Here is a 19179-nt window from a genome sequence, read left to right as displayed (position 1 = left end):
TTCCATTAAAAATATATTAAAAAATTTAACTATAATTTCAAAAAGAATTTTAGTTTAAAAATTTTTTTTTAATTCTAAGTTTTTTTATATATTTCTAATTAAATTCATTTAGAAATTGAAATTTTACAAAATTTTAAATCAAAATCTTTTGAAGTTCATCATAAAAATTTAAAAAATAATGACAATTAAAATGATTTGAAGAATTAATAGAAAATATGATTTTGTAAACTAATTTTAATGTTCTAGGTAAATTCTTTTAGGAGATGTTTACAAATAGTATTTAATTACTCGTGAGTAAAAATTTAAGAATAAAAAATATTTTTTCGATAAAACAATAAGTTTATTGACATATTGTAGAAAATACAGAAAGTTTCGTTTGGAATATTATTTGGTAAAAGAATTTATTTACAAATGACAGTAATTTTTATTAAAAATAAATTGCAAAAAATTTATATTGCTATTTGAGAATGAACTGCCAGTAAAAAGACTAGAAAACATTTTGGTGGAAATACTCGTCCAAATTTTTGTTTACACGAACATGATGATTATTCCTTCCTGTGTACAATTATTTTTGATGTTGATTTTTCTGTAACATAAAAATAAATTTCTTATTTAATATTTTAATTTTTTTATTTTGCGGTTCAAAACAAATTTTATTTGATTCAAATTTATTTTATTCGATTTAAATATATTTTATTCGGTTCAAATAAATTTTATTTTGCTCAAAAATAAAATTTGCTTCAAATCAATTTTATTGCTTTCAAATCATTTTCTTTGTTCAAAATAAATTTTATTTGATTCAAAATAAATTATAACTTGATTCAAATATATTTCGTTCGATTCAAATAAATTTCATTCAGTTCAATTAATTTTTTTTAGTTGAAAATAAATTCTTCATTGATTCAAAATTTTTAATTTTTTTTTTTTATTTTATAATAAAAAAGTATTTATATAATAAAAAGTATAGTAAATTTTATTCAGTTCAAATAAATTTCATTCTTATTAAATGTTATTTAGTTTAAAATAAATTTTTCCTTTATCTCAACATGAATTTTGTTCTGTTTAAATAAATTTTATTTTGTTCAACTAAATATTATTTTAACTCAATTAAAAATTTGATTTACACTAAAGAAAATATTTATTTAAAATAATTGAATAATTTAATAGACTCTGTGACTTTTTATTTGTTTCAAAATAAATTTTATTTGGTTGAAAAACAATTTATTTGGTCTGAAATAATTTTTTCTTTGGGTTTAAATAAAATATTATTCGAACCAAATAAAATTTTGTTTACATCTATTAAAAATTTTTATTTAAAACAAATAAATAGTTGGCTCTGAGACAAAATGTACTTTTATTTAATTCAAATAAATGTTTGGTTTCAATCAGAAAAATAAAATTTATTTGCACAGAATAACAAAAAAACAAAAAAAAAAAAAAATTATTTGAAACAAAGAAAAATTATTTTAAGCTAAAAAATTGTAATTGTTCCGAATAAAATTTATTTTGAATCAAAGAAAAATTTATTTGAACCAAATAAATATTTAGTTCAGTTTTGATAAATTTTACATTCGAAGAAAGAATTTAGTCACTCAAAGTAAATGTTTAGTTGAACTAAAAAATATAGTAAAATTTTTAAAAATATTTTACCTTTGCCTCGTGCTTGCTGAACAAAAAATTGAGAACTATGTCAAAAATGGCTCCTTCATCTTCTTCTCCCCTTGATCTTCACCGACAATTGGTTCCAAATTTCTCATCAAATTAATTCTTTGATAATTAGTAACAAGAGACATTTCCGGCTTGTTCACCTTCAATTCACAAAATTTATCACTCTCTCTTGTAATGCTGACAAATTGAAAACCCCTACAAATATCAAAATTTGGAAAAGGATTCGCATCAACAGTTTCTTTATTCTTCTCCCTCTCAAAATTGTCCGTGACAACACAACCACTTCTATGATTCAATAAAACTTTATTAAATTTCGTTGGATATTTACAAGTCACTGACGATTTCACAACACAAAAATCTCTCCTAATTTTCTTATCATTATCAATCAGAAATTGTTCTGATTTTTCGATATTATCGAGGGGAAATGATATTAATTTTAGGTATTTTTTAGGAGCATTTTTATTCACTGGATGGATGGATTGATTGAATGTTGATGGATTGATTGAGTTCCTCGATGAAATTTGATGATCCTTGTTCTCCATTCGTTTCAACAATTGGAGAAATTTATCAAGTTGCAAATTTTCCGGTAGAGTTGAAATTAAATTATTGTTCGAATCATGAGTTGAAGAGATAAAATTTTCGAATGAATCTTCTTCGTCTTCGTCTTCATCATCTTCATCGGAGGAGCAAAAAGAAAAAGTTGAAAGTCCTTCCTTAAAAGCTGCCATTGAACGTTGTTGTTTAGCCATCTTCTTGGCTATTCTTCTTCTGTTTTGCAAATGATTGTAAGTTGCGTGAACTATTCGAATCACATTGATGCACTTTTTCTTGACACATTTTAATGCGGGGGGGAAAAATGGTAAAATTTGTTTTTTACTTTTAGCACTGCTGAATGATGATGAAAGTGATTTTGGTGAGTCCTCGATTTCGAGATCTTTTGGAATGTTTTTTTTTGTATGAACACAACAGGATTTGTGTGGTATGGCTTTGATTTTGGTGGACATGGTGAAGAATTATTTTTTTTGGAAAGCTGTAGCAAAAAACACTAGGTGACACTTGAAAAGCTACCAGTATTCTAATGACTTAGCAGGTAAATGAGAATTCGAAGAAGGAGCGTCATCCCTTCTTAGAAAACTCTTTATTTTTAGTGGGGTAAGATAATTAGCATTCGCTGTACCAGATTTGTCGTATCCTTTTTGATTCAATAATTCTCTAAAGTGATTGGTTCTGATGCATATTAGCGCAGGTGTGATCGACACTTTGGGGGTGGAGCATTCTTTGCGGTCAAGATTTTTCACACCTTTTACTTTATTTTATTTTCAATTTTATTAAAATATTCGAAAATAATTGAATTCCTGGGAAAAATTCTAATATTTCTGTAAATAATTAAATTCTTCCAAAGAATTTGACAAAAAACATTTTTTTTTAAATAATTTCTTTTTTCGAGAAATTGAAATTAATTTTTTAAAAATAATTATATTTTTGGGCAATTCCTGTAAAATAATATTAAAAATAATTGAATTCCTATTCGAATATAATTATATTATTAAATGCAACCTACTTTTTTTAGATTCCAGCCACTGAAAGCTATACTATTTCTGTTTTTTTTTTTTTTTTTTTTTTGAGAATTTACACTACTTTAAATTGGCTAATACTAGAAATAAAAAAACTATTCTCAAAAATTATAATTAAATTCTTCAAAAAGATTCAATTATTTTCAAAGAATATACGAAATTCAATTATTTCCAATATCTAGTATTTTCACAAAATTTCGCAAAAGAATTCAATTATTAAAAAAAAAATTGATAAAATTCATGCAAAATTCAATTCTTCACAACAATTCAATTACTTTCACTAATAATAACATTTTTCGTAGAAATTCAATTTTTTAAAAAAAGGTTTGATAAAATTCTAAGCAAGAATTCAATAATTTAAAATAAAAATTTTCATAATATTTATTATATTTCGAAAAAATTAATTATCTGAAGCAATGTATATAAAATTCTTATGAAGAATTCAATTATTTTCAAAAATAACAAAATTTCTCACTGAAATTCAATTCTTTTTGAATAACATTTTTCACAATCATTCAATTATTTTTATAAATAATAAAATTCTTCCCAGGAATTCAATTATTTTTGAAAATTTTAATAAAATACTTTGCAACTATTCACTTATTTTTAATATTGTTTTACAGGAATTGCCCAAAAATGTAATTATTCTTAAAAATTTTAATTTCAATTTCTCGAAAAAATCAATTATTTAAAAAAACTTTTTTTTGCATTCATTCAATTATTTTTATAAATAATAAAATTCTTCTCAGGAATTCAATTATTTTTATTGAAAATTTTATTAAAATACTCTGCAACTATTCAGTTATTTTCATAAATAATAAAATTCGTCGCAGGATTTCAATTATTTTTAATATTATTTTACAGAAATTGCCAAAAAATGTAATTATTCTTAAAAATTTAATTTCAATTTCTCAAAAAAATCAATTATTTAAAAAAAAGGTTTTTTTTGTTAAATTCTTTGGAAGAATTCAATTATTTACAAAAATATTAGAATTTTTCCCAGGAAATCAATTATTTTCAAGTATTTTAATAAAATTGTTCGAAAGAAATATTATTTTACATTGCAATTCTAATTAAATTTTTTTGAAATAATCCAATTATATTCTTTTAGATTTTAATAAAATTCTTCCCAAGAATTCAATTATTTACATAAATAATTCTTCCAAAAAATTTTATTATTTTCAATATTTGATATTTGCATAAAATTTCGCAAAAGAATTCAATTATTAAAAAAAAAACTGATAAAATTCATCCCAAAATTCAATTATTTTCACAAATAAACTTTTACACAAGAATTCAATTATTTGAAATAAAATTTTCATTATTTATAATATTTTCAAAAAATTAATTATCTGAAACAATGTTTATAAAATTCTTATGAAGAATTCAATTATTTTAAAAAATAACAAAATTTTTCACTAAAATTCAATTCTTTTCAAACATTTAATAATATATCAATTGTTTTTATAAATAATACAAATTCTTCTCAGGAATTTAATTATTTTTTTTTTTGAAAATTTTATTAAAATACTCTGCAACTATTCAGTTATTTTCATAAATAATAAAATTCATCGCACGATCTCAATTATTTTTATCTTTTTATTTTTATCTAAATTATTATTTTACAGGAATTTCCCAAAAAACGTAATTATTTTTAAAAATTTAATTTTAATTTCTTGAAAAAATCAATTATTAAAAAAAAAGGTTTTCTTTTAATTCTTAGGAATAATTCAATTATTTACCAAAGTATTAGAATTTTTCCCAGGAATTCAATTATTTTCAAATATTTTAATAAAATTTTTCGCAATAATTCAATTATTTTCACAAATAATCAAATTCTTCTCAGGAATTCAATTATTTTAAAAAATTTTTTAAAAATACTTCCCAAGAATTCAATTATTTCGATAAATATAACAAAATTATTTCTGAAAATTCAATTATTTTGAAGGATTTCAATAAAATTCTTTGAAAAATTCAATTATTTTTTATAAATAACAATATTCATCACAAGAATTCAATTATTTTTTTAAACAATACATTTTTTCTCTGAAATTCAATTATTTTTGAAAATTTTATTAAAATACTTTGCAACTATTCAATTATTTTCATAAATAATAAAATTCATCGCAGGATTTTAATTATTTTGAATACCTATAATTTTACAGGAATTGCCCAAAAATGTAATTATTCTTAAAAATTTAATTTAAATTTCTCGAAAAAATCAATTATTTAAAAAACAATGTTTTTTGTCAAATTCTTTGGAAGAATTCAATTATTTACCAAAATATTAGAATTTTTCCCAAGAATTCAATTATTTTCAAATATTTTAATAAAATTGTTCGAAAGAAATCAATTCTTTGAAATTACAATTCTATAATTAAATTTTTTTGAAATAATTCAATTATTCTTTTAAATTTTAATAAAATTCTTCTCAGAAATTCAATTATTTACATAAATAATTCTTCCAAAGAATTCAATTATTTCGATAAATGACAAAATTATTCCCGAAATTTCAATTATTTTAATGCACTTTAATAAAATGCTTTGCAAAATTCAATTATTTTCACAAATCACAATATTCAACACAAGAATTCAATTATTTTTAAAAGTAATAAATTTTTTCTTGTAAATTCAATTATTTTAAAAATTTTAATAAAATACTTTGCAACTATTTAATTATTTTCATAAATAATACAATTTTTTTAATTTCTTTGGAAGAAATGAATTATTTTCAAAATTATTACATAATTTTTCACTGAAACTCAATTCTTTTTAACCATTTTAATAAAATTGTTCGCAATAATTCAATTGTTTTCATAAATATAATAAAATTCTTCTCAAGAATTCAATTATTTTTTGAAAATTTTAATAAAATACTCTGCAACTATTCAATTATTTTCATAAATAATAAAATGATTTTTAGGAATTCAATTATTTTCAAAAAAATTTAATAAAATCCCACACATTACATTCAATTATTTTCGAAAATGTTAATAGAATTTTTTGTAAAATTTAATTATTTGTAAAAACTTTTCTCAATTCAATAAATTTTAAGTTCTACTATTTTCATAAAATTTCCAAACAGAATTCAATTATTTAAAAAAATTCTTTTAAAAATCTTCGTAAGAATTCAATTCTTTTCATGAATAATAAAAGTTTCTCAGGAATTAAATTATTTAAATTTGAATTTTCATAAAAATTAGTTGATAGAAATCAATTATTTAAAAATTTAAAAAAAAATTCTTCGCAAGAATTAAATTATTTTTATAAATATTTATTTAATAAATATTTCATGAATATAATAAAATTAGTTGCAAGAATTCAATTTATTAGCAGTATAAAGAATTTATTGAGTGCGAAGTCTGCAAAAGTAGATAAATTATTTAAATTTAAATAAACGAAATTGAAACGAATTGAATAAATAAAAATAAAATTTGTTTTATTTGAATAAATTTGTTTTTGGATTGGGTAAAAAAAAATTTCTTCTTGCTTTTAAACAATATTTTTTTCTTTCTTTATATTGAATATGTCGAATGGGAAAAATTCAAATAATATTTAAGTAAACGAGATACCTCATGTTATGTACATTTAAAGTCCAAGCTGTTTTTCATAATATCCGAAAGTATATGAAAATCTCTTCGGGGAAATTCCTGAACTTTATTTTTCCCTTCGGTAAAAGTGAGCTGAGATTTATAGAACAGCCTGGCGTGTTTCATACGATTCCCGCGAGGATCATTTTCAAATCGATCTCTCGCTTGGGCAGAATATCTAGAGAAAAAAAAAACAACGAGAGAAATTCCGCAATCATTTCACATTTTTGACTAAATTTCTATCTTTCTCTTTCAAAAATTAGCAAATTTTTTTTTTCTACTTTTAATTAATTTCTTTCTAAATTTTCTAACGGAGAAACTATTAATAATAATTTTATGTTTTATTTTTGCGAATTATTTATTTTCTACTTTTCTATATTCTCTAAATTCTAAATTTGAGTGAAAAATTTTTTATTTTTTATTTGAATAAATATAAATAAAAAATTATTTATTTATTTTATGGTTTAGCATCAATTTTTAGCCATTTTTTCCGCAACTGTTTGACATTGAATTTGAGTAATTAATGTTCTCTCAAACAATTAAAATAATTTGCATGGTATTTACCACACTTGTCCTAAATTTGAAGACGTTGATGCATTGTTCAAAGTTGTATTGTAAGCAAAACAATGTTTCGTGAATTAACAGTTTCAGTCGAATAAGGAAATTAATGGTAATGATAAACATTTAATTGCACTAATTAAATAAATAAAATTTATTTTTTTTTCTTGTTTTTGTCAAAAAATTTGTCGTAGGAAAAATTTAAACAGCCGGAATAATAAAATTATTATTCACAATTGTTTCGTGAAGAATTCTAGGGAAATTCAAAAAAATTATTATCATTGTTATTAAGTAAATAAATAATTATTTTTCATACTTTGTTATACAGAGTTGCAATATAAAAAGGACTTAAAAGTAAATTAATATATAATTGGAAAACAAAAAGATTTTCTTGACTGTCTTCCTTAATTATATGTCCCTCAGTCTATATCTATATGGAATTTAAATTACCACTAAAATTTAAATCTTAATTTATATTTAATGATATTCTAATTTGTCAATTAAATATCTTCTTTAAAGTAATTTTCTATATGATGCAGAATATTTCTAATATTGTTTGTAAACGTTTTCTTAAAATTTTTCTTATTAGGAACATTAAATGCTTGAAGAATTGTAAAATTTATTTTTAAAATTGATTTTCAAAATTTAAGAAATTAAATATTTACATTTTCTTCTTTTTTCTAATACAGTTTTAGTGAAAAGCGTTACTAAGAATTAGTTAATTTTTCAATTATATTTTAATTAATAAATACAATGAAAAAAAAGGAAAAATTACTCAGAATGCAATGAAAATCTAAAAAAGTAAATGAAATATTTTGTAACTTTGTAAATAAATGTCTTTCGTGATTTTTTATTTTTGAAAAATAAAATTTCGTTCATTTTAACTTTTAGAATTTTAGATACATAATTTATTTATATTTACCATTTTTAGATTGAAACAAATTTATAAAATTCATCCAAAATGCAATTATTTTCATAAATAATAAAATTTCCATGGGAATTCAATTAATTTAAAATAGAATTTTCAAAAAAAAAATTTCGAAAAACAATCAATTATTTAACAAAATTTTTATACAACTCTTCAATTATTTTCACTAATAATAACATTTTTCATAGAAATTCAATTTTTTAAAAAAATGTTCGATAAAATCCTAAGCAACAATTCAATTATTTTCATAAATAATAAAACTCATTGAAGAATTTCAATTATTTTTATTTTTAATACTATTTTAAAAATTAATTAGTCGAAAAATTCAATTATTTTCACAAATAAAGTTTTCTACAAGAATTCAATTTTTTTAAATAAAATTTTCATAATATTTATAATAATTATTTCGACAAAATTAATTATTTAAAACAATGTTTATAAAATTCTTATGAAGAATTCAATTATTTTCAAAAATAACAAAATTTTCCATTGAAATTAAATTCTTTTTAAATATTTTTAATAAAATTTTTCACAATAATTCAATTATATTCATAAATAATAAAATTCTTCTCAGGAATTCAATTATTTTTTGAAAATTTTAATAAAATTCTTTTCAAATATATTCAATTATTATTTTCATAAATAATAAAATTCATCGCAGGATTTCAATTATTTTTAATATTATTTTACAGGAATTGCCCATAAATGTAATTATTCTTGTAAAAATTTTAATTTCTCAAAAAAATCAATTATTTAAAAAAAATTATTTTTTAAAATTCTTTGGAAGAATTCAATTATTTACATAAATAATTCTTCAAAAAAATTCTATTATTTTGATAAATAACAAAATTATTTCCAAAAATTCAATTATTTTGAGGCACTTTAAAAAAATTCTTTGCAAAATTCAATTATTTTCATAAATAACAATATTCAACACGACAATTCAATTATTTTTAAAAGTAACAAATTTTTTTCTTGAAAATTCAATTATTTAAAAAAAATTCTAATAAAATCGTTCGCAAGAATTTGAAGCGATACAATCTCATGAGAGATTGACTCCTGGAAAATGTTACCGGTCCGACTTCAAAGTATTTCCAAAATTTAATTATTTTCGTGTTCTCAATATTCGGCTAAGAGTGGGGCTTGGCGGGTTGAATCGCGGGGTCGATGAAAAGTGCGATTGATTAATTTATTAATTGACTTTCGCAATTCATCGACACGGGATCAACAGCGGCTACGCTCTCACGTGCCGGCCGAGGACACGGAAGGTAGTTTTTTTCTTAAATTCAAATTTATTTAAAAATTCAGTTTATTATTTTTTGTTTTGTAAAATATGTGTTTCTTTTTGTGTTAAATATAAAGTGTGGCCGTTAATGACCATTGGATACGGATTTAATAAAATGAAGATATTTATTTATAATATTGGACGAATATGGTGACTTGGAAGTCGGAACCGGTCGGGAAACCAAAATCTTCCTCAACAGAACGAGTATTCTTTGCCAACTGTTGGGTGACTCGTAAGTGCACGACCGTAATTAATAAAGTGGCCCTGGAGATTTCAGGTGCACAAATTTATAAATTTTGATAATTAAAATTAAATTATTATTTAAAAATGTCTATGTCTGATGGTATAAAAGAAAGAGAGTGATTTTAGTCGTGTGATGAATTGCGAATTATTCTTTTTAATTATTTTGTTTATTAATTTATTATTTTGATTGATTTCTTTTTAAATATTGTTATTTGGATGTGCGTATGTTTGTGTGTCTATTTGTCATTTTATTTTCTATACTTGTATAAATCCCTGACGTCAGGCCTATTTGAATTAAACTTTTGACGGAAATATACATTTTATTTCTTTTTGTAAATTATTTGTGTGTTTATTAATCGAGTATTTTGTATTTTGTGCAATTTCATTGTTTTATTTTATTATTTTAAATTCTTTGTTTTATAATTTTTATTGTTTTTGTATTTTGTATTGTCGCGGTTTTTATTTATTTTCATGAAAAAAGAAAATCGTTACAAATTCAATTATTTTCATAAATAATAAAATGCTTTTTGGAAATTCAATTATTTTCAAAACAATTTAATAAAATCCCACACAGTCATTCAATTTTTCTCAACAATGTTAATAGGATTTTTTGTAAAATTTAATTATTTTTAAAAACTTTTCGCAATTTAATAATTTTCAATTTCTTCTATTTTCATAAAATTTCTAATCAGAAGTCAATTATTTAAAAAATGGTTTGTAAAAATTTTCGTAAGAATTCAATTTTTTCGTGAATAATAAAAATTTCTTAGGAATTTAATTATTTAAATTAGAATTTGCATAAATTCAATTATTTTCATAAATAACAATATTCAAAACAAGAATTCAATTATTTTTAAAATTAATAAATTTTTTCTTGTAAATTCAATTATTTAAAAAAATTTTCAAAAATAACAAAATTTTTCACTGAAATTCAATTTTTTTCAAACATTTAATAATAATTCAATTTTATTGTTTTCATAAATAATAAAATTCATCACAGGATCTCAATTATTTTTAATATTATTTTACAGAAATTGCCCAAAAACGTAATTATTTTTAAAAATTTAATTTTAATTTCTTGAAAAAATCAATTATTTAAAATTCTTTGGAATAATTCAATTATTTACAACAATATTAGAATTTTTCACAGGAATTCAATTATTTTCAAATATTTTAATAAAATTTTTCGCAATAATTCAATTATTTTCACAAATAATCAATTTCTTCTCCGAAATACAATTATTTAAAAAAATTTTAATAAAATACTTCCCAAGAATTCAATTATTTCGATAAATAACAAAATTATTCCTAAAAATTCAATTATTTTAAGGCATTTTAATAAAACTCTTTGAAAAATTCAATTATTTTTTATAAATAACAATATTTATCACAAGAATTCAATTATTTTTTAAAAAATATTACATTTTTTCTCGGAAATTCAATTATTTTTGGAAATTTTATTAAAATACTTTGCAACTATTCAATTATTTTCATAAATAAAATAAAATTCATCGCAGGATCTCAATTATTTTTAATATTATTTCACAGAAATTGCACAAAAATTTAATTTCAATTTCTGGAAAGAATCAATTGTTAAAAAAATTGTTTTTTTAAATTCTTTGGTAGAATTCAATTATTTACAGAAATAACAGAATTTTTCCCAGGAATTCAATTATTTTCAAACATTTTAATAAAATTTTTCGCAATAATTCAATTATTTTCATAAATAAAATTAGAAAAATTGAATTCTATTTATATTAACGTTTAGAATTTTAGAGACATAATTTATTTAGATTTACCATTTATATTTAAAATTCTAATTATATAAATTTTATACTCACAAATTTTATTTGTAATTGTTTGTTATAATTTTTTTTTTATTAAATACATTTTTTAAAATTATTTTTATTCACTATTTTTAATTAAAATTTTTATTAAATGTTCGTTATTTACCATTTTTATTCGCGATTTGCACTCGTAATTTTAATTTGCAATTTTTATTTTGCAACTTTCATTATTTATATATATATATATATTCATTATTTCATATATTTATAATTAAAGCAAGAGCAAGCACTGTTATAAATTTTTTTTCCAGGAAATCCCAATTTAAAATAAGAGAAAAATATTCAGAATTATAATGATAATAATAATAATAATAATTTGGAATTAAAATAGCGTTGGTGTAATAAAATAAAATATGCGGGGAAATTTTAATCCTCATTTTACCTTTAGAGAAATATATTGAAAATATTTTATTTTGTATTTTGTACTGGAAACATGCTGAGAACAGATGCTGTCAACGCGTATAGTAGTTTAAATCATAATTTTGCAAATGCGCACAAAGTATATTATAATATGACAGACAGAGAAAAATTTTTGAAAAACCCACACTTGAAAAATTTCAAGTCTCTGTTAAGGAAAATTTTCCCTTCTTCTTCTCCTTGTGGAATAATATAATATTCTCATTGTTAAATATTACACAGTATTTTGCCGTGTTATTGACTGTATTATATTTGGCAATGAGAGAGAAAGAGAGAGAGGAGAGCTAGCTCCATTGGGGAAATTTTAAGTCGCCGTCGACGATGACAACGCGCCGTCCCGACCTTTTTCCTTAATCCTACCTATATTTTATACCTAAAACTGCCCAAAAACCGTAATAAAACAATCCCTCTATACATATACATTTACCCATCTTTAAAGACTCTTAGATTTTTAATATTGATTTCAACATTTTCAAGCAGTCCGCCTTTAAAGCGTGACTCATTATCTTAATTACACACGGAGTGTGATTTTTTTGGCTCAGGTAAAATTCGACACTTGTTTTAAGCGAAAACTTATATTTTCATGCTAAATTTATTAAAACAGGAAGAGTGCTTAAAATCTTTGCTTTTCGTTTTTCAATATTCCTGGAAATATTCAATTGCAAATTTTTTTACAAAAAAAAAATGTTAATTTCTGAAAATATATTTTTTATTTTTTATGTATATAGAGATAATATATTTATTTTATTAATTTTATATAAGTATTTTATTTATTTTACTTATTTCAATTATTTTTTTTATTTTATTTACAAAAATAAGCGGACAAGCCTTTTTGTACAATAATTATTAATACAATTAGAATATAAAAATAATTGTTGAATAACAATAATAGAAATAATATCCATAAAAATAATAATTAAAATTATAATGATAAAATAAAGAAAAAAATTAACTATTAACTATAATAATTTGTTCTTTCATTCTTTCATTTACAAATATAAATTTTTTAAATAATTTCATAATCAAAATTTAAAAAATTCACTTATTACTGTTATTATTATTATTTATTATTCAATTATTACTGTTCATATTTTCAAAAATTTTAATAAACTTTCACGAAAGAATTCAATTATTTACAAAAAATTTAATAGATCCTTGTAAACAATTCAATTATTTTTTTAAATAGTAAAATCTAAAATTCTAAAATAGTAAAATTTTCAAAAGAATTTTAATTGAATTCCTCGGAAGAATTCAATTATTATTTAAAAAACACATTTCGAAAAAATTTAATTATTTCTAAAATTTTAATAAATCCTTCGAAAAAATTCAATTATTTTTTCAAAAAAAGTAAAAGAGTAAAATTCTTTGCAAGAATTCAATTAATTTTATAAATAGTAAAATTCTTTGCAGGAATTCAATTATTTTTGAAAATTTTAATAAATTCTTCGAAACAGTTCAATTACCTATTTTTATAAATAGTAAAATTCTTCGCATGAATTCAAAATATTTTCAATTCACTTTAAATAAAATTCTTCTTCATAAAATTCAATATTGCTTTCAAATTCTTCAATTAAAATTATTAAAGAAACTCCATTAGTTTGAAAAAATTCATAGAAATTCTTCAAAAGAATTTAATTAGGATTTTTAAAAATTCTAATAAAATTCTTTGCGAGAATTCAGTTATTTTCCTAAATAATAGAATTCTTTGAAGAAATTCTATTATTAGCAAATTTTTTTTTTATAAAATTCTTTGCAATCATCAGAATTTTTTTCACTTCTTTTCATTAAAAGACTAAAATTTTGTTAAATATTAATAATATTATGTTTTGTCAAATTAAAATTATGCAGATTTCTTTTTACTTCTAAACAAAATTAGAAAATTGTTAAACAACTGTGATTAAGAAATGGAAAATTTATTTATTTTGCATTATTCTCGTTTATGAATCACAATTTTTTGAACAAAACTATTATTTTGTTTTAGAAAAAGAAGAAAAATATTTGCACAATTCCTATTTTTAATCTTTATTTTGGAACAGAATTTTCCACAGGAATTAAGACATTCAAAAATTTCAAATTCAAACTTTTTTAAAATTAAACAACTTATAAAAATATTTGTTATAAAACATGAAGATATCGATTGCTCCGAGTCGAAGACTCGGAGTGATCGATTTCTTCATGTTTTCTAATAATTATAAAGATGACCGAGAGATAAAATCATTATTTTATATTTTAAGAATATTGTTACTGTAACTTCATCAAAATTATTTTTATCATTTTCATTCAATTATTATTTTCTAGAATTTAAAATTATTTTTTAAGAAAGGATAATAATTAAATTCCTTAAAAAAATTTATTATTTTTGAAAATAATTGAATTCAAGAATTTTTTTGACATTTATGAAAATAATTGAACTTTGGAGAAGAGTTATGGTATTTATTAAGATAATTGGGATTTTTACAAGAATTTTTTTTCATGTTTTGAACATAGTTGTATTTTATAAGAAGAATTTTATTATTTTTTTTTTTTTTGAAAATAATTGAATTTCTGCAATTATTTGTAATTTTAACAAAATTGCATTTTTTAAAATAATTTCAGGACGAATTTAAAAATATTTTGTTATTATTAAGTAAAATTATTGTTGAAAAATATTATTATTATTATTCAGTAAAATAATTGAATATTCTATTATTATTTTACAAAAGCAATTGATGGTAAATTTTAATATTATTTTAGTAAAATAATTCCTGACAAATTCTATCTCGAATTTTATATAATATTTATTATCAAATTTCACCACTATTTTTGTAAAAATAATTGTTAAATAATTTTATGAAATATTTTTGTAATATAATTGTTGGAAATTTTTATTATTATTATTTTAGTAAAGTAATTGATGGAATATTTTAGTTTTTAAATAATTTTTGGCAGAATTTAAGGGTGAAATATTTTGATGAATTTTTGTTAATTTTCTTATTATTTAGTAAAATTATTACTGCAAAACTTTAATTATTTTATAAATTTAATTTTTTTTATGTTATTTATCTTATTATTATTATTGTTTTAGTAAAATAATAATTGATAGAAAATTTTAGTTTTCCAAAAGTTGTAGGAAAAATTAAAAAATTTTGTTGGTTAATTTTCTTATTATTAAGTAAAATTACTGTTGAAAAATACTATTATTATTATTATTATTATTATTATTATTATTATTATTATTATTATTATTATTATTATTATTATTATTATTATTATTATTATTATTATTATCAAGTAAAATAATTGATTATTGTATTATTATTTTAGAAAAACAATTTATGGTAAATTTTAATATTATTTTAATAAAATAATTGCTGAAAATTTTTATTGTTTTTTAAAATAATTATTGTCAATAGTTTAAAAATATTTGTTTAAAATAATTATTGTCAAAGTTTTATTAATTATTTACTAAAATAATTGTTTTGGAAAATGTAAATATATATATATACTTGTTAATTAATTTTTGGTAAATTTTTAATTTAATAAAAAATTTTTTTTACTAAAATAGTAAATAATTCTTTAACAAATATTAGAAATGTTAGTGCAAAATAATTGGTGAATAACTTGTAGGTTTATTTTTTAATTTGAAATAATTTGTAATATTATTATTGCAATAAATAATAAATAAATTAATAAATTTTTAATTTGAAGAGAGAATAAATAAATTTTGTTCATTTGAAAGTTCAGAACTTTAGGGACGTGGCAAATATTCTAAAATAATAATAATTATTATTATTAATTAATATCTATAAATTTATTTTAATATTTTTGTATTTTAATGATATAATGTTATTATTATTTTAAGAAAATAATTAATAAATAAAATTTGAAATATTTTTTAAAATAAATATTACATGAAAAGGAAGATTTGCAGAAAATTGACAGGATTTACCAGTGAATGTATATAAATTTGCGATTTGTAATTCTCTTTCTGCAAGCATGGCTTGAGACTTTTCCCTAAAATAATTTTGCTTGAGGACAAATTTATACGTTATATGGGAAAGCTGTATCTTTGCTCTGTAACGCATGAGCAGCAAGTTAATTTACATGCCGTCAACATCGCATCCAATATAACTCAAGTTAGATCAATTACTAACTACCTATCTCTATACATGTATATACACACCTTCCTAAAAGTTATGACTATTCAATATGAAATTACAATTGACCTGCAATACGACATTTCATGTTTAATTCAAATATTCAAGTGACAAATTTTACCTATACTATTCACTATATATATATATATATATGCTAATAATTACCAGCATTTTTTTCTCAAATATTAAACTATTTCAAAAATTTTTAATTGATAAATTTTAATTTTAACACATTTCGACAAAATTCAATTTTTTTCTAAAATTTTAATAAATCCTTCGAAAAAATTCAATTATTTTTCTAAAATAGTAAAATTCTTTGCAAGAATTCAATTAATTTTATAATTTATTAAAATTCTTTGCAGGAATTCAATTATTTTCAAAACAATTTTAATTGAATTCCTCGGATGAATTCAAATATTTTAAAATATTTCCATAAATTTCAATTATTTCCTAAAATTTTAATAATAATTCTTCGTAACAATTCAACTATTTTTATAAATACTAAAATTCTTTGCACGAATTAAATAATTTTTAATCCAATTTAAATAAAATTACACGAAAGAATTTATAATTAGTTTCAAAAATTTCCATAAAATTCAATTTCAACAAGAATTTAAAATTCTCTAAAAATAATTCAATAATTATTCTCAAAATATTTTTTAAAAAATTGTATATAAAAATTAAATTACTTTCAATGCAATTTTTAAATATATACGTCAAAAAAAATTGAAAGAATTCTCGAAAAAATTTCATTATTATCAAATATTTCTATAAAATTCTTCATTAACAATTTAATTATTTCTTAAAATTTTAATAAATTCTTCGAAACAATTCAATTATTTTTATAAATAGTAAAATTCTTTGCAAGAATTCAATTATTTACAATTTAATGTTAATAAAAAAAAATTCTTCTTCATAAAATTCAATTGCTTTCAAAATTTTTAAATAAAATTATTAAAGAAACTCCATTAGTTTGAAAAAATTCATAGAAATTCTTCAAAAGAATTTAATTAGAACAAACAACAACTAACTTCAAACTGCGAACAGTTTATCGGAACATTGTACTTTATTATTATTAATTTTAATTTTTATATCGTCTCACAAAATTCTAAAAGTTTTAATCTCGATTTTAATAAACGAATTTTTATTTTACAATAATAAAATAATGTAAAAAATTTATTTATAAATTTTCAAAATATTTAATTTAATTTTTCAGATTTTTATTGCAGTCTGAGTAATTTTTTAATTATAAAAGAATTTAGGTATATTGAAAAAATTAATAAAGTTTATGGTAACTTTTCCGAGCATATATTTTAAAAATACAAATGTAAATCAATTTTACAGGAATAGTGAGAATTAATTAATTATAAAATATTTGCAAATATTCGTCAGTTTTTTTTTCTAAAAAATCTTATTTCACGTGGATATGAAAATATTCGAATCGCTGAAAGAAATAATATTTTTCCCTATTTTTTTCTATTTTCCATGGATCTTAAAGTTTTGAACGTTCAAATTGAAGAAAATTTATTTATTTCTTCTTGAAAGTAAATTTTTATTACTATGCCTTTGCGTCAATATAAAAAAAATTTATTAAAAGTTTCTAAATGTAAAATTTGTGTTTTTAATGTTCACTGTGATTTTCTTGAAAAAATAATAATTATTATTGTAAAATTGTATGAAAATAATTTTAATAAATTTCCGTTTTTTTTAACGTTCAAGACTTTTTAATCATTTTTTTAGAGATTTTAAAAAATTACAAGACTCAGTTTTTTAAAAATATTGCAATGTAATTTTACGAAAATAATTGAATTTTTTGTTGAATTTTTTATAAAAAAAAAAAAAAAATGTTGAATATTACTTTTTTTCAATATTTTTTTTTTTTTTGAATTTTCATTAACTTTCATATTTATAAATTTACACTCGGAAGATTATTCATTGAAATTTTTTGAGAATTCAATTATTTTCAAAATTTTCAATTAAAACTCCTCGAAATTTGATTATTTAACTCAAAGAAAATTATTTTATTCAAACAAAAATTATTTAATTCGAAAAAAAATTATTGGATTCAAGTAAAAAAAAAAAAATTATTTAACTCAAAGAAAATTATTTTATTCAGGAAAAATTATTTGGGGCAAAAAGAAAGAAAATATTTTATTTAAACAAAAATTATTTGATTCGAAAAAAAACTATTGGATTCAAGTAGATAAATATTTATTTTGACAATAGACAAGTGATCGGTTATGTAAATTAAATTCTACATTTTTTTCAGTGTAAAAAATAAACATAAAAAGGTAAAAATAAATATTTATTTAACAATAGTCAAGTAATGCATTTATATTTGAATTAAAAAATCTTTCGTACACCCAGAGAATAATTTTATTTTGTTTAAATAAAATTGTATTTAAACTAAATAAAATTTATTTGAACCAAATAAAATTTATTTGTACCAAATAAAATTGTATTTAAACTAAGTAAAATTTATTTGAAACAAAGAAAATGTCTAGTTTGCTTTGAACCAAATATTATATCTTTTTTTCTGCAAATTGATGCAACTACCAATTTTTCTGAAAATGCACAAAACATAATTAAAATAAATAAAATTGAATTCGAATTTAATTTCTTAAAATAATTTTCTCCTTTTCTTTCGAGTAAATTATTGGAGAATAAAACTGAGAATTTTTTTTTTTTTTTGCAAATAGAACTTTACAGGTGAGATGGAATTTATCTGTATAAATAGACAACGAAGCAAACAGACAGAGAGGGGGGAGAGGAGAATTTTGTACAGAAAGGACAAGTTTTCAGAAATAAAATTTCCTCTATATTTTCATGTTACCTTTCAAGAATAGATTTTGAAGAAAAAAAAAAAAAGAGGGGGAGGAGCGATTTTCTCGACTAATCGCCGCTGAGACTTCGACCCTTGATCACAATAGACG

At 19.8% G+C, this 19179-nt stretch overlaps 1 protein-coding gene across 1 annotated transcript; it reads right to left on the bottom strand.

The window, feature by feature from the left end:
• Positions 1-341: 341 nt before the first annotated feature.
• Positions 342-19167, bottom strand: LOC122507973. Its single transcript, XM_043621000.1, has 3 exons — positions 19080-19167; positions 1651-2698; positions 342-586 (listed from the first exon to the last, which is right to left on the bottom strand). The coding sequence occupies exon 2, from the start codon at positions 2670-2672 to the stop codon at positions 1686-1688; it is 987 nt and encodes a 328-aa protein (XP_043476935.1). The 5' UTR covers positions 2673-2698; positions 19080-19167; the 3' UTR covers positions 342-586; positions 1651-1685.
• Between the last annotated feature and the right edge of the window lie 12 nt (positions 19168-19179).

The sequence above is a fragment of the Leptopilina heterotoma genome, unplaced genomic scaffold, assembly GCF_015476425.1.
Source record: "Leptopilina heterotoma isolate Lh14 unplaced genomic scaffold, ASM1547642v1 Lhet_52, whole genome shotgun sequence".
NCBI classification, from domain to species: Eukaryota; Metazoa; Arthropoda; class Insecta; order Hymenoptera; family Figitidae; genus Leptopilina; species Leptopilina heterotoma.
This window is presented reverse-complemented; position numbering and strand designations above follow the sequence as displayed.